This window comes from Lucilia cuprina, chromosome 5, assembly GCF_022045245.1.
Source record: "Lucilia cuprina isolate Lc7/37 chromosome 5, ASM2204524v1, whole genome shotgun sequence".
NCBI lineage: Eukaryota > Metazoa > Arthropoda > Insecta > Diptera > Calliphoridae > Lucilia > Lucilia cuprina.
Window position 1 is genome coordinate 1,221,338 of NC_060953.1, and position 26,152 is coordinate 1,247,489.

The window sequence follows — 26,152 nt, forward strand, 5'->3', positions numbered from 1 at the left end:
AAGCAAAACTTGTAATCAGTTGCAGAAATTCGTTGCTTAAAAGCGGTAGTACCCTAAAGTGGCAAAAAATATATATATATATTAAATTTTTATAAACAAAAAAATATTTCTAACACATTTCAGTGTTTAACATATTATTAAAATAAAACTAGTTAATAAAACCTGTTAACGGAATTTGAAAGAAAATTGTCGTTATGAATCTACAGCAAGTGTTTAGTTTAACCTTACTACCCTGCTTATATGTTTTGTTTATTTTATTGAGTGAATTGGTGGAAAATGGCATGGCCCAAAATCCAGATCCTTTATTTGAATTACCGGTACAACTGGTTGGTTTTCCGGTGATTGTATTGTCTGTACGTTTATCGCAGTTTGCCAAAAAGTTGGCCTATTCTTTGAATCCAAGTAAGTAGAAGTGAATTTTTTAATTTAATAGAAAAAAGACAAGAGTTTCTAAATAATTAGATTAAGAAATTCTAATTAAATAGAGAGTGTTATCTAATATTTTCTATAAAAAAATTTGTATATATATTCTCAAAAAACTAATTTTTCTCAAGGTATAAGTATAGAATTTATCGCTCATTTTCTATAAAAGGAAAATTTGTCGATCATCTTCCTTTAAAAAAAGAAAATTTATCAAAACTTTTTCTATAAAAAGATAATTTATCGAAATTTTTGTATAAAAAGAAAATTTATCGAAACTTCGATAAATACTGATATTAAAACAAGATAATTTTTTGAATATTTTACATAAAACAGATTAAACGAACATTTTTTATAGAAAGAAAATTTATTGGAAATTTTTAATAAAAAAATTATTAAACATTGGTTCATTCAAAAGTTTATTGAAAATTTTCTATAAAAAAGAATTTATCGAAAATGAATTGATAATTTTTAATAAAAATAAATTTATTTATATTGGTCTATGAAAGAAGATATTTAAACACTTTATAAAAGACATTTTTCGATAATTCTATACCAAAATATGTTAAGACAACCTTCATAACCCTGTACTTACATAATCACTTACTTTTCAATGACTACTACTTACCGTCTTCATTACTTTAAAGTACTTTTATAATGACTTACATATAATCTGATACGTAAGTACTTTATTTTGAGTTTTGCCGTTTTGGACATTTGAATCATGCGTTAGAAACTGTTTACCGTCATTTAGATGATCAAATATGAATAAAAAGTAACTTTTTTTTTAAATTTACTATAATTTTTTTCTCAAACTAAAAAGAAAAATGCAAAGTCACTCTTGAACTGATTTTTCTTTCCTCATCCCACCACACTCAAAATTCTTAATGTTAACTAAAAAGGAAAAAGCTTAAAAGCTCTGCACTTGACATTAGGCCTTTTAACCCAATTTTTACTCGTTACCAAAGTACTAAACAACAGTAAAACAATAACCCTTAAAAACCACTTTTCAGCATATGGTTGCGTACAAGTATCAAAAGGTCTTTAACTTTAGTCACGGCACGTATGACTTCTTCGAAATAAATTTGTTGCTATTATATGTTTGTTTTTTTTATAAACGTGGATTTTTTTTGATTCAAATGCATATAATAACAACATACGATACATGTTTTACCAATCACTCTGAAGAGGCAAAAAACCATAACAAAGTATACAAGAAATATAAATAAAAAATCACAAAAAATGGGTCAAGGCTATAGCAAAAATCAACAAACGTTTGTTTGGGGAAATACCTCTACATGTTAAGTTGAAGTAGATACTTACCACTACCAAGTAACATATGTACGTGAAAAAATACCTTTAAGATTCATTTACATATACAAACAAATATTTTTTGAATGAATTTTGAAAAAAAGTAACAATATTATTTTAAAAAATTATAAGTGCTATGACATAATAAAACATGAGAGTTTTTTCTATTAATACAAATAGGAAATTGTTCAGATATATATGTTAAAATAGCTTGAGATTTTATTACACAAATTTTAACCTTTAATTGTTTTGTATGTATGTATATTAATTCTTTTTGTATTTCTCTTTTAATTAAATTGAAATTGTGTATTTTTCATTACAGATACTTACCGTGCTCGCAGCAAACGAGAAACGGCTTTATTAGCATACGATGCAGATGTTGCTCAAAAGGAAATTTTACGTGAATTTGGTCCTAGAGCTTGCATCTTAGAGGAACCTTGTCGCATACATGCCTCACGTCCCGGACGTGCTTCACAAACTAATCTGAATTGGCAAGAAGTTTTCAGGTAGGTCATCAAACTCTTTCGTTGTTTAAAAAAACAACCAACTTCTTTATTTATTTTGTATATTTCAATGAGTTTATGGCTCATTTGTTATTGAACAAATCGCTTTATTTTTTACACTCGAAAAATTTGGTTAACTAACTAAAATCCTAAGAAATTACAAAAAAAAAACCTAAATTGTTCTAAACTTAAATCTTTTCTATCATTACTACTCTCAGATTGTTAAATCAATTGAAGAGCTAAAGATTCACTTGAATTATAACAGATAGATTTTTTGTGGCCATTCCATTCTATCATTCCCTATTATTGCAATGTCACCGTTTACATGTGTAATGAGTTGAGATTTTTCAATAGTTTTTCATGACTTCTTAACAACATTTACCGACAGAGTACTTGATTTTATTTTTGTTAGATTTTTTTCTTAAAATGTCATTGTCAAATGCATTTCATTTGTTATTATTGCTTTAGCTAGATGAAGCTGTTGTTGCATGTGGTGGCAACAACGACAGCAGCAGCATGTTGTGGAAATGTTTTTCAATCAATTTTTATTTGAAAAGTGCCAACTCATTTGTGCATAATTTAATGTCTTCTTCTCTGGTAAAACTGTAAGATAAAACATAAAAACTTCGTCCATATATTAATTCCGAAAACACAACTTCTAAAGATGTTGTCAAGACTTAAAAACGTTGTTGGTTTGTTTGTTAAATTTGTTGGAAAAATTAATATTTTTTGGATAAAAGTATAAAAGAAAATTGATAAAAATTTACATTAATGAGAGGTTTTTACAAGAGTTGCCAAATAAAAATCTTAAATAAAAAATGTATCAATTTTTTTTTTTATAAAAATAAAATTTATTCAAATTTTTCTATAACAAAATTCATCAACATTTTTTTCCAAAAGAAAATTTGTCTAAAATTTTCTATAAAAAGAGAATTAAAAAAAAATTATCGATAAAAAGAAAACTTAAAGAAATTTATCTATAAAAGGAAAATTTATTGAAAACTTTCTATAAAAAGAAAATTTCTCTAAAATTTACTGCAAATTAAAAAAAAAGTTATTGAAAATGTTTTATAAAAAAGATTTGTCAGAAATTTTCTATAAAAAAATTATCAAAAATAATCTATTTAAATGAAAATTTTCAAAAAATTTCTTTAGTTGAAATGTAAGAAAAATGTTTATAATAACAGAATTTATCGCCAGCTTTCCGCAAAAAGAAAATTTTTAAATAATTTTTCTCTTAATAGAACATTTATCGAAAAACTTCTCGCTACATTTTACAATAATTTACAAAACTTCTTCAACTTTAAGCGATTTCATTTACACATGGTTTTTATAATTCCTGATTAACGTTTATTGTTCGCTGAAACGCAAAGTAAAACTTTTTACGATTGTTCACAGCATCCAACACAGTCATATCGTTTAATTCACTATTGCGCAAAAAAAATCATAATTTTATGATCTGAAATGACAATATACATAAATTAAAGCGAAAGAAGAAAAATCAATAAAAAAGTTATTGTTGCTAAGATTTTTAACAACTAGTTTTTGCGCTTTTGTTCTAAAGACACTGACCTTACGCAATATAATAAATATTGAGGTACTAAAGAAAACAAAGAAAGTTTAAGGGAACTATAAATGTTATGCAAACATTGAAGTAATAACTTTTTTTTCAGATTTTTTTTAAAGCATACATTTAGAATAATTAAATATAGCAGAGTTTAAGGAGGTGAAAAATATAAAGTTTCTCGATAATGTATTTAAAGTAAGAGCTTATACAAAATATACTATTTAAGAATTTATTTCAAATTTAATCCAAATAATAACTATTTCCAATTTTCTTATTGTATCATCAACTCTTCTATTGATTTAACTTAAATGTGTTATCTAATAGCTGCCATACTAAGTCATACTTTAATGCGTTTCTTTGATATTTCTGTAAAACAAAAAACTTATATTAAATTATAATTTACTTATTTGTTATCTGGGACTTAAGTTTGACCACAATTTTTAATCATATTTTGTTATTATTAAATTTAATAAAATTATCCCTTTTCTCCCTATTCCAGCTAGCAGTTCTTATATAATTACTTTTGTTTGTTTGCAAAAAAGGTCTTTTGTTTATACAAAATATGGCAGGACATTTGTCGCATTTAAATAAAGGAATTACTGGGAAAACTACTGCTACATCCATGTTGTAGTTACTTCTTCTATTTCCATTACAAAACAACAAAACCTTGACAAATTTTTGAAACTTAATAACTAAAATCAACTTTTACTCTCTGTAATACAGTTCCTCTCACCCAAATCTCCTCGTCTCATTGAGAAAAAAAAACCGTAATGAAAAATTTTTGAATTTGTTTGCATGTACTTGACATATGTAAACTTTTCTACTCTATTGTATTGTTGTTAGTCTTATGTTTAAATAAGTTCAACATTATTATTGTTGTTGGAATGGAGAGTGTGAAATTTTCTCATTTTTTTAGCTTTAGTAAAAATAACAAAAATATATGCAAATATTATCATCGTATTAGAAACTTTACTTAAAGTGTTTGTTTTTGTTGGAGTTTTTTTTTTTTCTAAGCAACCAGCTTATTTTAACAATGTGTTGATAATGGTTTTATTCTGTATACATATTTACAGAAGTGTATTAGGTTGGCATTTAAATCTCACAAAATGGACATTCAAATTGATATATATTTTTTATTTTACCTTCCAGAACATGTTTTATGATTTGTATGATTTTCAATTTGGGTTTTTGTAGAGAAAAAAAAAAAAAACAACTAAAAATCTTGAAAAAGCACCTTTGTAATAATCTTTGACCCAGAAGAAGGAACCAGCCTAATAAAATTATGATTTAAAGAATCTTTATTATATTTTTATTTAGTAAATGTGAGTTCATCAGTACGAATGATGTATATTTATTATAAAAATTCAGTAATCTTTTTAAACCAGTAAATGTGCTTATCAAATACTACATATAATTATATTAAAATTTTCATTCGGAGTCTGGATCCATTCTGATACTCTTGAAAATTTTTGACAAACTGTTAATTTTTAGAAGATTTTTACTAAACTTTCCAGTTTTAGGTGATTTTTGCTCATTTTTTTAGAAAAGTGTCTTGTGCGCATACTACGAAATTTTTAAGATAATATTTCTTACTCATCTTTTGAATCAAGGACGAAGCCTATTGAAAAAGGTAAATCGCTCCGTTATTTTGCCTTGACTTGAAAGTCAAGATTCACTTATAAATGCTAATATTACGATGAAATTCTCCACAAATTACTTTAATGTAGATTTGTACCTTTCCAAAATGTATTGGGATAGTTTCATATTAATATCCAGCCCCTATTTTAGAAAATTTCTTTTGTGTCAACAAAATTGTTAAAACGTTTCTGATTAAAGGTAAAAATCAAATTTATTGCTTTAAAAAAATAATCCACATTTTTAACATAATCATTGGTTTTTTAATTTTTTTAACGTTTTTTTCTGTTGCTGACAAAGGCTGAATTTGGAAATGTAAAGATTTCATTAAAATAGTAGTAATATAATAATTCGTTTTAGCTGTTACTTTCATTACTTTTCTAAAAAATCCTTGTTTTTATTGTTGGTGTTTATGTAAAAATTTTTGAAATCAATGTAAAGTTTGAGTTTTGTTTATTTTTTGTTTTGCAAGCATCATGCATGCTTTTGAATGGATTTCAAATTAAGTTTGTTTTGTTTTTCTATTTATTTTTTCCTTTCTTGTTACTTAAGTGTCAAAATGCATTAGTAAAAATTTTGATATGGAAATAATGAAATAAATACCTTTTGGGTGTTTGGGGAAAAACAAGGAAACAATGAATGAATTAAATTTGTAAATTACGTTTCTTTGCTAGAAAAAATTAAAACAAAAGTAGAAAAAATAACTTTTTAACAAAAGAGGAGAAAAACTTAAATTCTAAAAATAAATATAAATTAAAATTTGGAAAAAATAAGGATATACATTTCAATTAAAGTTTATAAAAAAATGAAATAAATTTTACACTTTTTGAAGATTTTAAAGCATAATAATTATTGTTATCTGAATGTTTAGCTTGCCTACTTTAAGGATTTATTTTTTTATATTTTAAGCAGCATATCTTAGGGGGTTTGTAAATGCTAACTGTTGAAATGTCTTATTGTTAGTATTATTTTAATCCCCTATAAATATTTATTTTCTATATTTTTTATTTTAATTTCCCTACTAATCTTCGTTAATAATTTTTCAACTTTCATTTGCACTTGATTTATTAAAAATAATATTACTATTGTAATTTTCTTTTCTTTCTTTAGAGTTTTCTCATCTACACTGAAGTAGTCTTTGTTTAAGTACTTCAACATTATTTTATTGTTGTGCAAATTTTTTTAATATTTTCTTATTAGAGAAATGAGTAAAAAGTATAAAGATGCATAAATATGTATATATGTATGAATTTATAACATTTGACTACTTTTACTACTACTACTTATGAGATATTATTGTTTTTAATCCGCTTTTATACTACAGTTTATATACATCGTTTTTTGCTATAGATACAATGCAATTTTTACTACTTACTTTGTTTTTGTTTGTACTTTTTTTTCATTATGCATTAAAACATTGGCTTTATTTTAATATACAAACTTAACTATACTTACTACTTGGGTATTTTTATAACATTTTTGTATGATTTTATTCTGTAGCATTCTTGTGTATTTTTGTTATTTTCCAGTAACTACAAAGTGCAATCAACCGGTATGAAACAATGGTATTTGCTGTCTTTATTCATTGGTGATGCTGTGCGTGATGTACCCCTATGCCATTTGTTGGCTAAGAGAATGCCATGTCCAGGCACTGGTCCCTTACCACCACCCCAGCCACGTTAAGTCGTGTTCTACGTAATGTATGTATAAATTGAACGAACGTACTTTTACAGTTAAATGTAGAATTGTAGTAAAGTAGTCCACCTCTACTGACTACCTCTTAGTAATGTATACTTTTTTTACTTTATAACCAGTGCAAAATTTTACCCTTTTTTATTTTTATTTAATGGTGTTTCCTTCTTTTTTTCTTTTTATTTGTTTTAACCATTTCAATTTTCATTTATTTTTTGTAGCAATGAGTAGATAAAAAAATATTGCAGTAAAAAATCTTATAAGAATGACATGCAACTCTTACCACTTGTAAACAAAGACTGACTGACATTAAATTTAAAGATCATTTTTTATTCGCATTTAGCTGATGAGCATCAGGGCTTAAACTTGAAAATTTACGTAAAGAATGTGTGCGTGTATGCAAAAATTTTTGAGGGAAGCTAAAAAAGAGTTTCCAAATATTGAGCAGTTTCTTCATTGCAGGGAATTGATTAAAACAGCCAATTTCCACCATTTGCAATTATTTTTTTTTTAATATTTTTTAATAAAATTTTTAAATTTTCTGTTTTTAGTAAAATTTTGAAAAATTTAAAATTTTTATTATTATTTTTTTTTTTTTTTTGTATTTAGAAAATTTTCAATAAATTTTTTTTTGAAAATTTTCGATAAGGTTTCTAATTTTAGAAAATTATAAAGTTTTCTCATTTTAGAAGAATCTTTAAATTAATTTTTAATTTTTAGGAAATTTTCTATTAGAAAATTCTGTTGAACGAGAGTAATAAGTTTTCGATTTTTCAAAACTGTTCAAGAAGTATTCTATTTTACGAACAATTTCGATAAGTTTTCAAATTTTTGAAAAAGTTTATATTTTTTAAAAAATATCCATTAATTTTATATATTTTGAAAAAAAAACAGCAACGTTCAAAAAATGACCTTGTTGGCAACTCTTTCAATAATTTTTTTTTTGAAAATTTTCGATAAGGTTTCTAATTTTAGAAAATTATAAAGTTTTCTCATTTTAGAAGAATCTTTAAATTAATTTTTAATTTTTAGGAAATTTTCTATTAGAAAATTCTGTTGAACGAGAGTAATAAGTTTTCGATTTTTCAAAACTGTTCAAGAAGTATTCTATTTTACGAACAATTTCGATAAGTTTTCAAATTTTTGAAAAAGTTTATATTTTTTAAAAAATATCCATTAATTTTATATATTTTGAAAAAAAAAACAGCAACGTTCAAAAAATGACCTTGTTGGCAACTCTTCTTCAAAGACATTGAATGAAACAAAAGGTATGAGTCTGACAACCACAAGTGTTGTAACATTTCCTATGTATATATATTTTTTTAATTTTTAAATATTCTTCATATATACTACAACTACTGTTTTGTACATCATGTTATTGTGGTTGTTGATGGTCATACGAGCATGTATTGTGGACATTTATGTAAAGTGGAATGTAAATAATTATGTTGCATAAATTAAACAAATGTTATTGACATGTGGTGTATGTGGCTTACAACATTTGAAAAAAAAAACATAAAATTTTATATATAAAAGTTAAAGCAAATAAAAATTTCATAGCTAAATAAAAAGGAAATGAAACAAATTCTTTTAGTTATTTTTTAATTTTAAAGAAATTAATGAATTTTTCCCTTTAAAGTAATTTACACAGCTTTTTTGCCAACTGAGGCATCATTAAATTTTATTTTTATTTGTAAAGAATTTTTTTTTTGCTACAAACAATGAATGACCACTTTTTCATTGTTCTAAAGTTATTGTAGTTGTTGCTGTTTTTTTCAGTTGCCATTTTATATTGTTTGAGTCTCGGTGTTGTCCGCCGTGAGTGTGGGTGGTTTTTGTTAATACAGTTACAAACGATTTCATTTTGTCAGCAATCAAACTGCCAGAACTAAAAAAACTGGAAATTTTTTTCATTAAATTGAAAAAATTGTAACGAAAAAAAGAATATAGGAAAAAACAATCGCTGCAAATCTTTGGGTATAAATTTCAACAAATTGTTGACAATATGTATTAAATGAAATGCAAGCAACATGTTAAGCTCCTTACTGTATACTGGCAAAATTATTGGTATTACTGGCTCAACTACAAACACACCCACACATACATGTGTATATCCCTACTAAGAGACAGACACATTATCAAAGTGTTACTCTTCATGTAACATCAAAAAAGTTTAAATTGTTCCTTTTTTAAGAAGAGTACATCATTTACACCTTCACTCTTTTACCCCATCATGTTGCATATTGTTGCAAGTTTGCTACCAACAAACTTTTTTTTTCTGTTATGTGCATCACATCATGCCACATTTACTGTATTCATGCAACACAATTTAATTTTGTACTTTTATCAAGGGATTTTATACTTGTTTCTTTTTATTATTTGTTTGCCATGTAAGTTTTTTTTTGGAATTTCTGTTGGTTTGTTGTTGCATTCCTGTACATTTAATATCATAGCTTAACTTGTTGATTTTTGCTTTAAATGGTTTTTGTCCGAAATGTTGTCTTTTTTTTGGCAAAATTACTGCAATATTTTTGTATTTGATCTGCTCATGTGTATTGTTACTATCATTTCATTCATTTTTAAATTAAGTATTTTTTGTTTTATTTTTTAGTCATTTTATTGCAATTATTTATTGTGTATTTTGTATATTTTTATTTGTAGTAAGTAATTGTTGTTATTATAATAAATGTTGAAAAAACTTAAATATTAAAAATACTTTGTGTTGTTTAATTTGGAATCCAGCTTTAAAGTAGTCTTTAGTTGTTAATGAATGCTATTGTTGTAAAGTTATGTATGTTTGTAGTATAATTTAAGGCTTTAGTTTTGAATTTGTAATTACTTTTAGTAGTTGGTAAATTTAATACATCTTTACTTAATATTTAACAAAATTCTTAGCTAAATAGCTTCCAATTTATTTTAGTTTTTTGTACAAAAAAATATTTCATAATATACTTTAAACAATTACATATGTGTCATGGGAAACAGGGCAGGCCATTTATAATTTCTAATTGTGTTGTTAAAAAAATATTTACATGTGTTTCTGCAGAACAATACTATATTACAGAGAATATTTTTGTGTAACAATTTATTTAAAGAAACCATTTAGCTTATAGTCCCATATACCAGTTTTACTAAAGAAAATTTTAAACTGTGTTTTCAGTATAACAGTTTTTCTTTAGAAAAATGTTATTTTAAGGAACTTTTTGAACACTGTTTTTTGTGTAACAGTTTTCTATAGAAAGCATTCTATATAATAGTTTTTAGATCCTTTTCTGCATTACAGTTTTTTACATAGAAAGTTTTTTTCGACATATTGTTTTATGGATAAAATATTTATTTAACAGTTTTCCTTTATACAGTTGTATGTATAACAGCTTTTCCTATAGAAAATTTTCTGTATAACGATGCTTCTAATTTTTTATAAAAAAGGATACATAAGTATTACGCTTTATTTAATAGAAATTTTTGTTTCTATAAAACAGTAAATAATAAACAAAACATTTTTGTATAACATTTTTTTCTGGAAATAATCTAATTCCACAAATTATACATAATATCGTATAGATACTTAGGATTAAACCACTCATTTGGCAACTGTTACGGAATACAATTTACTATAAATAAAACCAAATTAATTGCATACTCTAAGGAGGTATTCATAAAGCATTCGTTTATTTAAAAGAAGAAAAATAAAGTACATTTCATTGTTGAGTGAGTTAATGTAAACGCTGTATAAATTAATAATTTAATTTGTGTTTTAAACAATTATTTACATTTGTGTTTTAAAATGAACTTAAACTAAATAAATATATATTTTATTAAAAAATACATTACTTTCAACATAATTATATAACTACACACTATAAATAAACTTTTCTACCATCTGGTGTTATATAATACTCCGTTACACCTCGTGAATTTGTCACATAAATATTTTTATCATCTGATTTTCTAGTGGTGGTTACAGACACATAAGGACGTCTGGTGGTAGTATATAAAGAAGAATGATATCGATTAAAATTCGTGGGGGTATTAGAGGAAGAATAATAGCGTTGTGGTTTATAGAAATTATTGCTGCCGCTACTTGAAGACGGTAATGATGACGATGAGGCAGAGGAAATAGAAGGATATCTTCTTGGTGGCTTATAAAATGCACTTTGCTTTAAACTGTTGTAGTTGTATTGGTTACTAGAGTAATCTTTGTTGGTGTAAATGGTATTGGCAGCCGTGTAATCATTATCATCTGGAGGTGGTGTGGGCAAAAAGTGATTGCTACCACTGCTGCTGGATATGGCGGGTGAAGATGCAACATAAATATTATTGTTGACAGCCGTATTAGAAGAGAAACTATTTTGTGACTGCAAAGAATTTATGTGTGTATTATAGACATTGGCGGAAGAGGTGTTTGGAAATTCGGAGTAGCGTAAAGGTCTTTGACTGTTGGATAAAACAAATTTTTCATCCGTTAACAATTCACTTTCTGGTTCCAACTGCTGCTGTTGATGTTGCTGTGTTTGTTCTTGTAGATAATCATGTAAATAGGAGGCAGCATAATAAGGACGATTTAATATTTTACCCTCTCTTTCAGGAAATACCAACTTTGTTTTATGGTCTTTAGGTTTTTCCAAATAATAGGAATATAAAGATTGTGGCTGTTCCTTATTATCTTCTCCTACGTGGTCATCTATAAATTTGATTTTCTTTGATTCTTTTTGAAAATCATCATACGTATTTTCTACATAATTGTTATAGTCATGACCATAATTTTGTTGCTGGTATGGTAAATTGTCTTGTAAAAATTTACCTTTTCTCAAGCCTTCTTCATGTCCTACATCTATATATTGATGCTCTTCGCTGCTGGTGGGAAACTTTAACTTTCTTACTCTATTAAAATCATTAAATTTTTTAATAATTTTCTTTAATTCTTCTTCCTTGTCAATTTCATCTGAAGTTTCTCTCAGTTCCGGAAAAAACTTTATGCGTTTTCTTCTGCGTGAATTTTTATGCAATATTCTACCTTCTGCGTCGTCATAATCCTGCTCATCATCATCCTGGAAACCCACACCTTGTTGTGTATCCTCATTGTCCTCTTCATCATGAAAATCTTCTTCATCTTCAACTGTTGCATTGTTTTGATGACTTTCCTCATTATTGTCATAATCTTCATCTTTAAATTTTAATACATCTCCTTGATGTTCTCTACGTTCATCCTCAAATTTTATCATATCTCTGTGATTTTCCTCACTCACCTCGTCTTCAAATTTAATTTTATCATCTAAGGATCTTTTAAATCTCCTTTGATATTCCACTGTTGCACCACCCATATAGTCAGACAATAGTTGAGTAAAGAAATTTCCTATGCCACTAGTGATATCCGCTGAAGGCGCCTGAGGTTTTGGCTTTGGCCGGGGTGTTGTGGTGGTTGCTGGTGGTGTGCCAGTTAAAGCTGATAAAATACTAAACAAGGATGTTGCACCTTGCTGTGTGGAATCATTATTTGTTTGTTGCTGTTCATCCGGTTCGCTGAAGAATTTGAAGAAACCACCACGATGATTGTTAAGATAGTAAATTATTTCGTACTGTTGTGGATTAAGGAAATTTAGAAAAATTATAATTTTCTGTTCCTTTTTATGGGTTCACTTACCTCATTTTTAGGACATTTCACATAAGTTTGATGACAACTCTTTTCTCCACCACTCAGACCCAATAGAGCAGCTCTTCCATAGATAAGAGCTGGTGAGGCAGCGGGAAAGCCAGCTAGGAAACTGAAGAGAAATTTTGTTGTTTTGAATCAATTAATCTTTGGTCATATTCTGGAAGGAAGAAATCTAAAACTTTGGCTACGGGAATTCGAAGTGTTTAATTTGAGTATTAACTTAATCGACCACGGTGGTCAATTCGGATTCATGAAGGAGATTTTGGCTTAATTAGATTTTTTAATTTTTACTTGTCAATAAATACTGTTTGAGTTCAAAAATAGTATAATAAAATAGTTTAAGTTAGTTTCAAAAACAGATCATAGAAAATATAAGCATTCAAAAAATGGTGTCTAGTAAAATAGTTATAAATAATCCACGTCGGACCCAGAGGGTTAAATATACTATATTTTCTTAGCATTTCCAAAATTCAATTTATTTCATGCTAAATTGTTTTAGGAATGTCATAATGTTGTAAAAGACATTTGAAGAATTTTCAATTTCACTTTAAGGTAACTTTAATTGTTGTCCTGTTTTAATTGTATGCCAGTAATTAAACTAAAAGATGTTGCAATTCAAACTCAAACTAAAACTATATAAAGGGAAATATATGTGGTAACTTATGGATACATTTAAACATAGATACATCTGCATATAAGTTGTACTTACTTGGTAATGGCGGGTGAAGTAATGAAAGTGGGCAGTTGACCACGTTGTGTTTGGGCGGCAATCATTTGGCATAAAACTTTTGGCACACATTGCAAATCGTCATTGCGTGCTATATTCTCTAAGGCCTTAATGAGTTGGGAGTTAACGGGTCTTCTATTGTAAGAAGAAGAAGATGCTGATGTTTGTGGTGCAGTTGCAGCACCAGTAAGAGCACCTATAAGACTGCCTAATGGACTATTAGTGTTAGAACCTCCGCCTCCACCAACACCACTTAAAAGTAATGAAGTAAATTGTGGGGCATATTGTACTAAAGTTGCCAAACCACTTTGCTGTTGTTGAGCGGGAGGTGGTGGTGGTCTGTATGGTCCCTGATAGGGATATTGTGAGGGAGGTGGTCGGGGATAGGGATAATTAAACTGTTGTGATGGTGGTAAAGATGATTGTCCCGGAGGTGGTATCTCACCTATTTGATAGTCATAGTAATTATTGTAAGAAGGCCTAGGAGGTGGAGGAGGTCGTGGAGTTTCATATTGAGGATAAGAAGTTTCTCTATTGCCATAAGAAGGGGGCCGAGATTCATATTGCTGATATTGTTGCTGGTAAGGAGGTGGTAAAGATTGTGGTCTATTATCATATTCATAAGAAGGTGGTCTGGTTTCATATTGAAGCTGTAGTTTTTGTTGTTGCAAATACGAGGGTGGCGGTAATTCTGTACGATAATAGTCGCTGCTTGGTTGTTTATTCAACAAATAATTATCAATGTTGTTTGCATAATTAGGCAACGTAGATTGTGATGATTGTAAATATTGCTGCGACGGCGGTTGTTGGTTAAATATTGTTGACTGTGTGGGTGTTGTGGGTCTAAACTCTTGCCTTGGTGGAGGAGTGGGGGGAGGAGTTGGTCTTATCACTGGTCTAGATGTACTGGTGGGAACTGGTGTGGGCAAAAAGTTAGAAGTCTGCTGTTGAAAATAACTTGGTGGCGGATAATCATGAGAATCATAAGATATTTTATTTGCTTTTAATGTTTGCTCCTCCTCACTTTTCTTATCAATCACAGAATTAGGATGACTGTAACTTGGCTTGTCATCATAAACCAAACCAGGACGTTTAAGATACACATCCTTATCATCCGACAAGCTCATGTAAGGTCTAAAGGGATTGGGTTGTTGTTGCTGTTGTTGATGTGTGCCTACTACCATGCTTGATTGAACTAAATATTCCTGATTATCATCATTATGAAGCTGATAATGATGAGTATCTTGTTGTTGCTTGTAACCATTATTGTTGTAATTGTTATGATTATATGTAGTTGCTATTGAATCCTTTACATTGGCCTCAGTTGGTGTATAATGATAATTCTCATTTGTATATGGATCCCTGTAGATATAAATAGGCTTGTCTGTTAGATGTTGTGGTATATGTTGTTGCTGTATTTGTTGCTCATTAGGAAATGAAAATTGCTTTTCTCCAACATTTCCATATGTTGCTGCCGCTTCTATCGTATAACGTCTATTATCATTTTGTGTTTCTTGTTTTTGTTGAATATTGTTATTATTATTGTTTTTGTTGTTGTTCATATAAATGGCTATATTACTTATGGTAGATTGTGGGGGTTCGATATAGGTGGGTTTATATTGTTGTGGCACTGCAGCATCTGCTGGTGTAAAATCGATTATTTGTTGTGATGGCCGAAAATTGGAATTCGTCGGTTGTTTTATATCGGCATTTGGGCTAAAATTAAGTGGAGAATAGTTTACGTATTTTTATTTTTATTAGAAAAAAATAAATTTTAAAGCGCTTAAAATAAATTTAAAAAAAAAGTGTTTTAATCGGAGGTGTAGTGTACCTAAATTGCTAAAACTTTCTGTTAAGGTTCATTAAGTTTTCTTCAAAATATTTTTAATAAATATTAATAGAGTACAATTTGTTTTAACATTTTGTTCTTATTATGCTCATTTTTATTTCTCTTTCACATGCACTTACCTTTGATAATTGGAATTTTCAATTGTTGTTTCTTGCTGCTGCAGCAACATATTGTTACCCTCATTACGTATGCCAGCCACGTACGCGAAAAATGATATAATTAGTATTGCAATTTGTTGTCGCTTACATTTTGTTGTTGCCAACAAACAAAACATTTTGACATTTGTATGATTACAATGATTACCGGGGCAACAACTATGATGCAAAGAGGGGATAAAAAGAACCAGAAAAAATTATATAAAATGATTTTATAAAAAATGTGTATAGACGAATGCTGATGAAAAAACAAACAAACAATAGAAAATTATATTAAAATAAGAACTCAAACCGAAAAAATGGATACGAAATATAACAGACAATCAAGAATGGGAGCAAAAAAGCGTTAATAAACACAACATGTCGAAGAAAAACGAGGGATTAGAGAGAAGTGGTTGGTGGTAAATGTCTATAGTTTTATATGTTTTCGAAGATTTAAGGCGAGATTTTAGTTTACATCCTTATATGAGGTATTACAATGGTTGCAGTTCGCAAAAAATTAAAAAAAAAATTGCGTAAACAAGTTTTTCATGTTTCTAACATACTCAACCCTCGTACAATTTGCTCTATCTTAATAATAAGTGAGAATTTCAAATTTCCAATTCTTAGCATCTAAATGCACTTGTGGAAAAAAACAAGATTATTTCAGCAAATGTCACACGTTTAATAAGACGACAAAGTATTTTTTTTAAACAGAGTTCCTTTTTTAGCATTTTGATGCGTCAGCAAAGCAATTCATAAATGTAAGCTACTCTAGCATATAATTTCAGTTATTATCCTTAAGTATATCACGAGCAAATACAAAATACAACAGATCATCACGTTAAATATTATATTTTTAACAAAAGCATGGAACAGGAATAAAAATTGCTTGAATACCAAACTAACAACTGTTGGCATTATAAAATACAATCCTGCGAGGTTATACTAATATAGTTTTTTTTTTTTTTAATTTTGCAAATAAGTAAGAATAATTTTAAAAAATGTTTTCTCTTATGGCAACCAGGAAAATTTATAACAAGTGATTATGCAAAGTCACATTTGCAAAATTCATATAAATTATGGTATAAAAACAGAAACAAAATAAAATTAAAGCATAAAATTCTTAACTTAATCATGTTTAAAATACACACAACTGTTTGAGATAGGAAAATACAACTTCTATAATTTCCAACAGAAGTTTGAATGTTAGTTCAAGGTATAAAACACTGAAAGAAATTTCTTAGTTTCTTGATTATTTTGAGTACATAGTTTCATTTAGGTAAAGCTTTTTCTTTTTAGTGTATCTTTTCTTTTAAGTGGAAATTTTTAAAGTTTTCTAGTTTTTTTTGCTGCTTAACAATTTAATTGTTCATTTTGTTTGTATATAAATGTTTCTAATTTTGGTTATTTGTACCTTTAAATGTTACGTTAGAGAAGACTTTAATTAAAACAAACACGTTTTGTTGCACAAATTGCCAAATTAGAAAAAAATTTAAAGAAATAAGAATATTTTACCCTTTTATTTGAAAAACTTAAAACCATACGCATTGCAGCTAATTTTCATAAAATTCTAAATGCATTTTCTACAATTGTTAAAATTACAAATAGAGCTACCAACAAACTGTGTACGTAACGTTTACAAAAGTAGCAGGTGTTAAAGTCTTAAAAAATATACTCATACTATTGCTGAAATGTAGAATTGTTGGAAAAAGGAGTTCTTGTAAGCCACCTTTTAACCTGTTCTAACAAAACTTGTAGATTTGATTTGTTTTTTGGTTCATTTTTTTGTAGTTTTAGTGCAAGTGTACTCACCACACATGCATATCTTTCATGGGTGTCATTTCGTTTTGTAATGTTGTTATAAATTTTACAAGAATATTTTATTGTCAATTTTTATTTTTTGAAATGGGGAAGGATCTATAAGAAGTCCATAAGTTGTCTGAGTGATTCAAAAATAACATTTAAATTTTTATTTCATTCGCTTGTAGGTCAATCTTCCTAAATTTTGAGGTTTTGAATGCGAAAATCTTTTGATATAAACGGATTTTAGATTCCTTCTTTGACTAGTATAGGAAAATCGGTGTGTTTTGTTTACTAAATCTTGCTGTTTTTACATTAGACAAAATTTTTGGCTTTCTTCCCTTTTTGGTTGTCCTTGTTTTCCTTTAAACATTCGAAAGAGGAAACGGAAATGTCATTTGAACATGTCATAACAAGCTTACTGGAAAATGTGCGTACGTGTTTTGCATTTTAAAAACATTTTCCTTGTAACAACTTGTCTAGTATTTTCTTCCTTTTAAAGAATGTCCTTTTTTCCAAAAAAACAAAAAAAATGATTTGGTTAGAAATGTACTTGTCGTATGATACAGCAAATTTAACATTTTAGAAAAAGATTTTATTTTTAAATACAAAGGGGGTTTAAGTTTAACTAACACGTGACCACAACTAAATATGAAGAAAATTTCAAATTATTTGTTTTTGTTTTATAATAATTATTTTTGATATTGTATAAAAAAATCAAAAAATTTCTTAAATTTTTTATTGTGTCATATAATTTTTTTATTTGTTTGTTTTTTATTTAAGTTTTTGTATTCGCGTTAAATTTTTTAGACTTTCTTTTGATTTTATTTAATAATACATTTATTGTGGATGTTTTGTTGTTTTAATTTTGTGTTTTTTAAATAGCTTAATTTAATTTTGTTGTGTTATTATTATTTGTTTAATTCAATTTCTTTTTTTTTTATTATTATTAATGTTGCCTTTGTTATGGCCTTGTTGTTATTTTTATTTTACATTTTTTTATAAACACTTACACTTTTTTCACTTTTGCTTTTTAAACCGTAACGTTAAATAATAGTTAATATTTTTGTGCGCTTGCGCGTATTTGTGGCCGTATTGTTTCGAGTTTATCGCACGTTTGTCAGCTCAAGTTTAGATATGCAGAGAGCTGGGTTTGTTTTTAGTTCCGGCCGCTGTGCTGCAAAGCCATGCTTGATAAATCAATGAGTGAAATTTTATTTCTTCTTTTTTGCTTAATAGAGAAGAAGAGTTTGTAGTTTTGTTTGTAAACAACAATAAATTAACTCAAAACCTAATTTTGTTATAGCATGGTAGATCGATATTAAAAAAATACCAATAATTTTTTTTTTAAATGACAATCTTGTATAAGTCAACTATTGAATATATTGGTTATTCATAGATTTATATCTGCCAAGATAGTAGACCATCAAGTATATATGAATCTCTTCAGCCTTCCACCCAATTTCTAAAATATTTTCTTTTTTATTATTCGAAAATTTTGTTAAATAACTCCAGGTATTTAAAATTTCCCAACTGTGACTAATCTAATTAAATTGTTTTTGGTTATCACCCATTTTAATCAGTTTCCGGTTTGTATTATAAATTATAAATAAAATCAGAATTATGTCAAATATTAAAAACACTGAAATACATCTTGTATTAACAGCATAAACAATTGCATACTATTAAACAAACGTTTCTCATAAATCAACACCTCTGTTCAATTTGTAGCAGCTCTAAGTCCAAATTACAAAATCTTAAAAAAAATAATTTGCACACATTTTTAAACATAAAACTAAAATAGTTTTCTTTTTTTATTATTTAATTTTAGTTTATTAACATAATTTGTTAACATCTCAACTTCCAAGTCGACGATAATAAATATGAACATGACCATTATGATGCCATCAAAAACAAGCAAAACTCCATTTCTATACAAGCTGCAACTCAGGCCCCATTAAAAAAAGACTCACCTTTATATGACTCAAATTGTAACAAAAAAACAAGCAGCAGAGGAGGAAAAAGCCATGAACCGCAAAATCAGCAAAAATGTACTTGTAGCTAGAGAAAGTTTTGTTTAAATGTATACAACTACGATATGCAGCGACACATTTGAGTTTAATGCTTAAAGATCAGGGGTTCTCAATGTAAGGGGTAAGTATTTAGATACACAATTTGAATTTATTTAATGCAAGCACAGCACGGTCTTAGATAGATAGATAGATAGATAGATAGATAGATAGATAGATAGATAGATAGATAGATAGATAGATAGATAGATAGATAGATAGATAGATAGATAGATAGATAGATAGATAGATAGATAGATAGATAGATAGATAGATATATATAGATAGATAGATAGATAGATAGATAGATAGATAGATAGATAGATAGATAGATAGATAGATAGATAGATAGATAGATAGATAGATAGATAGATATATATATAGATAGATAGATAGATAGATAGATAGATAGATAGATAGATAGATAGATAGATAGATAGATAGATAGATAGATAGATAGATAGATAGATAGATAGATAGATAGATAGATAGATAGATAGATAGATAGATAGATAGATAAATAGATAGATAGATAGATAGATTGAAGTTCGAATTGGGAATCTCTGCGTTGGAACCGTAATCAACAAAATAAAAACAAAAAACTATGACGTCTACAAATGTTATGTCTAGTTTATTTGTTGCTATTTTTACATTTTTGTTTGTACTAGTAGATGTGATAAATATTAAGTAATAGTATAAAAAGTATAAACTGGATTTTGTATCTACTTACTCACACTTTAACTTAAATCATACAAGCCAACTTCAAGCACGTTGTTTTGTTTATATTTCAAAAAATATAGAGATGGGGGGTTTCCACATGAGAAATCTTTCAACAATCATTAAACGGAAAAAGTTTACATTTGTTTTGACTTTTTATTTCTCCTCTCTCTTTGTGTTAACAAACTGTTTTCTGAATAAAATGCCGGTATTGATATTGTTTAGTTGTTGAGTTAACTTTTTTTAATGCTACTCATTTCATTTGGTTTTAGCGGTCAATGAAAGTAAAATTAAATTGGTCAGGTTTTTTTTTTTTTGCTGAGTGACGCGTTAAACTCAACTTATACAAATTTCAATGAGTTTTTATTCAATATGTTAATTTATGAATATTTTTTATTGTTTTGGATTTTTTGTTTTTGCATTTATTTACAAATTATTTATGGGTTATTTTGTTTAATTTGCCAGTTTGAGATGTGCTGGGGCAGCAATGTATGTCATTGACTGTTAACTGTTGGTTTTAATGAGTGTGGGTTTTTGTTAAAGCAATAGTTGGGATTCCAAAAAATATAAAGATGTTAAAAGATGTTGTAATATGCAAAAAAAATATATTTAAATGGTGTAAGATAATGAAATGTTTACTACAACTATAAATATAAAGATTCATACATGATTCATTTACTATTTTCATTTAAAACCTTGAATAAGTTTTTAAAATTGTTAAATTTTGGTTTTGGAGAAGAATGACTAAATTGTCAGAAATCTAAACGTATGATTTCTAACAATTTAATATGTGATTTTATTATTTTTTATAACATGTAATATATAAGAGTCTCATATATTCCTATTGTTTGATATCCCTTTTTTAAAACACATTTCATGACATAAGTACACATACGTTATTCCAAGCAACATTTAATATTTGTGCAACAAAACATTAAATTATTTATTAAAAGCCTGTTGGCATGTAAAGTAATGACAAATTTCACCTTTTTTATCACTACTCCAACTCTTATCTGTGTCCAATATCTTTAGCATTGCACAACAGAACTATATTTTAATATCCTTTCACAGGACATCATCTGTAATGTATATGAAACATAAAAAACTAATATGTAATATGTCTTTTGCACACAGCAAGCCAGATAATGAATTATGATGACACGAGTATTTGTATAAGTTTATACGTTTATAACTGACAGTAGCTGTAAGTTTTTTCTAATATAAATTATATTTGCCTGAAATGCCACTAGTAGAATGTGAATTAACAAACCACTTATGAAGATAGTTGATTGTTAGAAGCATTTGAGGTACTTTTTGGTTGTTTTGTATTAAAACACACACAGATGATGCATTTGTTTATACGTATTTAGAACGGCTGTAGTTTTTTGGCTCTTAGTATTTATTTATTTATTTATGTGAGTTTGTGCTTTTGACTTCCGGCATCCGTTAAAACCAAAATAAAATAGTGTGTAGAAAAGCAAAGTGGAAGGAGTGCAAGGAGTATAATGGACATTGTGAAAACTTATAATGTGATAGTATAGACGTGCTTAAACTAAGTATAAGCCAACATAAACTATTCTTATTATTATCAACAACTACAACAGTTTATCGTCATGTTAAAGCAAGTATCCTTGTTTTGGTTTTGTTTGCCTTTTTATATTTGAGAGGATAACTCTGGCTATCACAATAAGGACAACAACAAAAGTTTTGACCATTAAAGGCCAGAAAACAAATTACTCATATCGTCGTCAAAATGTCTTTTCGCATTTACTCACAGAATATGAATGTATATTCCACAAATGTGTCTTTGTGTGTGTTATCATTATTTTAATAAATCGTTTTGTTGTCTCCACACATTTCACATAAGAGAATTGACAGGACATTCATTTATTCATCTTTATACAAATGCATGGCTCAACAGTATTTTTATTAGATTGTCAATAAAGCATGTTTTCTAATATGACCATTACCGCTACTACTATACATACAACCAACCAACATCATCATTATTTCCATCATCAAATTCTTTTCTTTGTGACTTTTGTTTCCTCTTATTCTTTTTACAGAAAAAAAGAGACTCTCTGTCGTATTCATGTCTTTCTGGAGGCTATTAGGTGTATGTTTTTCTACGGAGTCTGTGAAAATAGACAAATTTTTTGGCATAACAAATTATGTTTTTCTTAATTTAGTTTTATTTACAATCTGAGTGTTTTATAATGAAATAAATTTTTCGGTTTGATGTTTATTTTGAAAGGATAATGAAATAGTTTTTCATTGGCATTCTCAAACATTCATAATTAATCATGCTTAAAATACTTAAAATCTTGGCCAAAGTAATTTAAAATTTTAATTTATAAAATGTGGAAGGGAATTAACAATAAAATTTAAATTTTAATCTTAAGGTAAAAAAAGTTAAATAATATTTTTATTCAATAACCTCTGGTATCTTACTTACCCACATTTTGAATCCCAAGTTATAATGTTTTGTTAAGGACAGCTCTTGATTTGTCGGTTACCTAACCCCTCATTTTTATAAAAAACATGAAATTTCTACTCATAATTGATTAAAAACATGCAAAACTAGCCTAAAAATTTGATTGAACAACAATTAAGTAATTTTCGACATGCTACATATTATTTGAAATAGGAATAATATTGTTTAAATCTCAACATCTTAAAAACCTTAGGGAATCCTTAAGTAGAACTTTATAACACACGCAAAAGTAATTTTGCACACGTAAGGAAACTAGACCTTTTTTCGTGTAACCAAAAGGATATGTAACAGGATATTTAACCCCTGCCTATACAACAGTTATTATTATTATTTCAAATGGATAAGTTGTTGTAAATCAAGAGGGTGTTGTATCTAACTATTATGTTGTTCCAGACAATAGTTTGTCGATATTTTGTGGTTATGATTAAACTGTCGAAATTGTAATTTAGTGTTGAAATAAAAGTATAAACACGCGTCTTATCAAAAAAAGCAGGGAAAACTTTTGACACTCGTTATAAAAAAATAAACCTTAAAATCTTGTCATTATTTTTTTTAGAAACTAATGCTCAATTATTTTGACCCAGGCATTTAATATTTTCAATGCATATTTAATAATAATAATTACTTTTAATATAACAATCTTGTTTTATGACTGTATGTGTTTTTTATTTAACCAGGATTTGTTATACATGTCCCTGATGGTTTTGCCTGCTTTAACACAAGCTTAACTAATCTCTTCTGGGGTAATGATGGTGGTGGTTGTATTGTAAGTGTCAATCATTAATTTTGTTAAAACGAAATGAACATTTTGAAATTTTTTTTGGTGTCCGCAGTATATAAATTATGCAGATTTTCTTTAATGTCTGACATAATTGTATGATGAGCGTTTAATATAGAAAAAATCTGACTGTTGTTTGGTTTTCATATCATTTATTAAATATGGGAAAATATCTTAATCTTCAGGAAAAAGGATATCAGGATATCATGTCAAAAGTGATTGAGGGATTTATGTGCTAATGATATGGTATTTAGTAGTCAATAAGGTTTCGTTTGTTAAATATTGTAGTCTTGTTAGTTTTGAATAGAAGACATGAGAAAATTATTTTCAACACATGATTATAAAATAAGAGATATGATATTGACTTTCAATTATACATAATCGTGCATTTTATCAGACAATTCTCAATCGGAATATATTGTAACCAAAGAGTTTAGAATCAAAAAATAATATAATTTTATTAATGAAACCAATAAATCTGCCCTTTTAAGATTTTAACTGGTTGCATTCATACTATTTTAAATATAGAAACATCTTTTAAAACTAAAACTTTCTCAATTGCAATCAAGTAGTTTTGAGTTTATAATTGTAGAACAAAAATTTATGAAAACAAGAAATAATAGAGCTTAAAAAATCCGCAAATGTGTCAAATCTTTAAAAAAAAACTACTACTTTTATTCGCATATCCAAACATTTGCCATCCGCGCCTTTAAGATAATTGTAACATAAATATGGTCAAACTTATTTCAAATTTTGGTTTACCTTAAATCCAACCCCATTTTTTTAATATTTTAATTTCAATAATACTCAAATAACAAAAAACATTTTAAATAACACCCCTACTGTGTGACAACTAAACTGCAATTTTGTATTGACACATGTCGCTGCATGTCCTGGCTTGCTTGCTACACATCTTTAAACTCGTGTTATCAACAAAAATTTGAAAAACGTGTTAAATAAAAAACCTCACGGCATTTTTAATGTCATTTGGATGGTGTAGGAAAAATCCTAAATGCTACTTTACAACCAACCATCAGTACAGTAAGCTTTTGAATTATTATGAGAAACAACAAAGGATTGCTGCTGTGACACTTACATTTTTTTAAGATTTCGAATTAGACACACGTGACTCAAACTAAAAATTACATGTTATCAATTCATTCTTTCTAAATATATTTTCCTTCAAAAAATCATAATTGACAATTGAAAATGTTTGACAGTGGGTGTAGAAAATATGTAATTCACTTTAATCCCATAATTAGATTTGCTTTTTCTCCTTCTTTAAATATAATAGGCAATTTTAAGTTTTAGGATTTTCCGTATAAAATTTTCTATGGATTTTCAAATTAATTATAATTTAATTGCAAATTAATTAGAGCTTATAATGTTTCTGTTTGTTATTATTTGTGTCTGCGTTTATTCTCTTTGCATCCTTGTTGATATTGAAATAAACCTGTGAGTGTTGAATGCACTACAATAACAACAAAAACTATACTATTGAAATTAATTAAAAGCACTTTAAATAAATAAACATGTATGTATTTCTACGAAAATAAAAAAAAGAATTTAAATGTATGTACTATGTGCATCTTTTACTTTAAAACATATTCACAATTAATTTAATATTAATTCATCGGTAACAAAGATATTAATTTGATATTAAGTTAAATTAAAATATTAATATGAGACTTATTGCGCATACATTTAAATAACTATTTATTTTTATATTTAGGATTTTACATTGTTTATGCCAAGTTATTTAAATAAAAAAGTAAAATTATAAACTCCGATTGCCCAAATTGAACACATATATTATTAATTAAAACTTTTTATAAAAATAATGAATTGAGATCTATTTTTTTCTTTACAGATGTCAAATAACTGGAAAATGGAAATATGGTTTGAACGAACGCTTAAGGATTCAACACTTTAAAGCCTTTGCACTTACTACGCTAAAAACATGAACTCATAAGTTACCATATTGTATAAAAAAGGCAATAAGCCATAAGAAAAACTTGTTAAAGATTCATTTAAAAAACGTCTAAAAAGGGCGAAAAACTTTTAATTTTATAAAAAAAATGTGTTTTATTTATAAGACGCAATTTTGATATATTAGTTTACACCATTTTCAACTGGTTCCTGAAATATAGAGTTCCATTTTATTTTAATTTTTTAAATTTTCTATAACATGGGAAATCGATAAAATGGAATATTATGATTCTAATAAGCTACCATATAACTTTCTACTTCTATCACAAAGAAAGATATACGAGACTTATCTTGTAGCCAAGATTACAATCTATCACATGGCGAAACATTCACTTAAATATCTCAAGTAGTTTTCAAGATATATCTGGTGACCTGATCGATCTAATAGCTGAAATCCTAACCTTTCATTTGATATAACTTTCTTTTCAATAGATTAAACATTTCCCGAGTTATAACGTTCCAAACTTTGGTTAAACAATGCCCAACGCAGCCAATAATGTCCGCGAACATTTTTTAGAATTTTTTCAATATTTCAGCGGATTTCAAGAACTTTTGAATGAAACTTGGCAAATCGATAAAATGGAATATTGTGATTCCAATAAGCTACTAATTAACTTCATACGTCTATTACAAAGAAAGATATACGCGTCTTATCTTTTACTTCAATTTTTTATCTGATTTGCCGAATTGCCAGGCAGGTCAAAGGTTGCCCATCTTGTAGCCAAGATTCCAATCTATCACATGGCGAAACATTCACTTAAATATCTCAAGTAGTTTTCAAGATATATCAAGTTAAAGAAAATTGTGT

At 27.5% G+C, this 26,152-nt stretch overlaps 3 protein-coding genes across 5 annotated transcripts in view; 2 read left to right on the forward strand and 1 right to left on the reverse strand.

Moving 5' to 3' along the window:
* The window catches only part of LOC111687477 (zinc finger protein 2), a 164,286-nt gene extending 162,098 nt beyond the window's left edge, over positions 1-2,188 (forward strand). Inside the window, exon 14 of the transcript XR_006940922.1 lies at positions 2,054-2,188. The gene's annotated coding sequence lies outside the window, so the exon portion shown is untranslated. The remainder of the gene's footprint in view (positions 1-2,053) is intronic.
* Positions 1-25,427, forward strand: LOC111687558. 2 transcript variants are annotated; one of them, XR_006940923.1, is made up of 5 exons: positions 1-402; positions 2,054-2,237; positions 6,966-7,136; positions 19,129-19,451; positions 25,226-25,427. XR_006940923.1 is itself a non-coding variant. In XM_046950986.1 (3 exons), exons 1-3 carry the CDS (start codon positions 195-197, stop codon positions 7,117-7,119), a joined length of 546 nt encoding a protein of 181 aa, XP_046806942.1. In that variant the 5' UTR covers positions 2-194; the 3' UTR covers positions 7,120-7,702. The 2 variants fall into 2 exon arrangements, 1 of the variants encoding a protein (XP_046806942.1); XM_046950986.1 differs by lacking the exons at positions 19,129-19,451; positions 25,226-25,427 and having other exon boundaries at positions 2-402; positions 6,966-7,702.
* On the reverse strand, positions 10,764-18,436 carry LOC111687645. Of its 2 annotated transcripts, none has more exons than XM_046950981.1 (5): positions 18,311-18,436; positions 15,480-15,674; positions 13,494-15,227; positions 12,773-12,893; positions 10,764-12,707 (listed from the first exon to the last, which is right to left on the reverse strand). In XM_046950981.1, exons 2-5 carry the CDS (start codon positions 15,632-15,634, stop codon positions 10,989-10,991), a joined length of 3,729 nt encoding a protein of 1,242 aa, XP_046806937.1. In that variant the 5' UTR covers positions 15,635-15,674; positions 18,311-18,436; the 3' UTR covers positions 10,764-10,988. The 2 variants fall into 2 exon arrangements, with proteins under 2 accessions (XP_046806937.1, XP_046806936.1); XM_046950980.1 differs by lacking the exon at positions 18,311-18,436 and adding an exon at positions 17,310-17,957.
* Positions 25,428-26,152: the final 725 nt, after the last annotated feature.

Coding starts and splice junctions, on each gene's coding strand:
- LOC111687558 (XM_046950986.1), top strand. CDS start 195: ATGAATCTACAGCAAGTGTTTAGTTTAACCTTACTACCCTGCTTATAT. Junction 403..2,053: donor GGCCTATTCTTTGAATCCAA/GTAAGTAGAAGT, acceptor TTTTCATTACAG/ATACTTACCGTGCTCGCAGC. Junction 2,238..6,965: donor AATTGGCAAGAAGTTTTCAG/GTAGGTCATCAA, acceptor GTTATTTTCCAG/TAACTACAAAGTGCAATCAA.
- LOC111687645 (XM_046950980.1), bottom strand. CDS start 17,338: ATGACACCCATGAAAGATATGCATGTGTG. Junction 15,228..15,479: donor GAAAATTCCAATTATCAAAG/GTAAGTGCATGT, acceptor ACTTAATTTTAG/CCCAAATGCCGATATAAAAC. Junction 12,894..13,493: donor ACTTCACCCGCCATTACCAA/GTAAGTACAACT, acceptor ATTTCTCTTCAG/TTTCCTAGCTGGCTTTCCCG.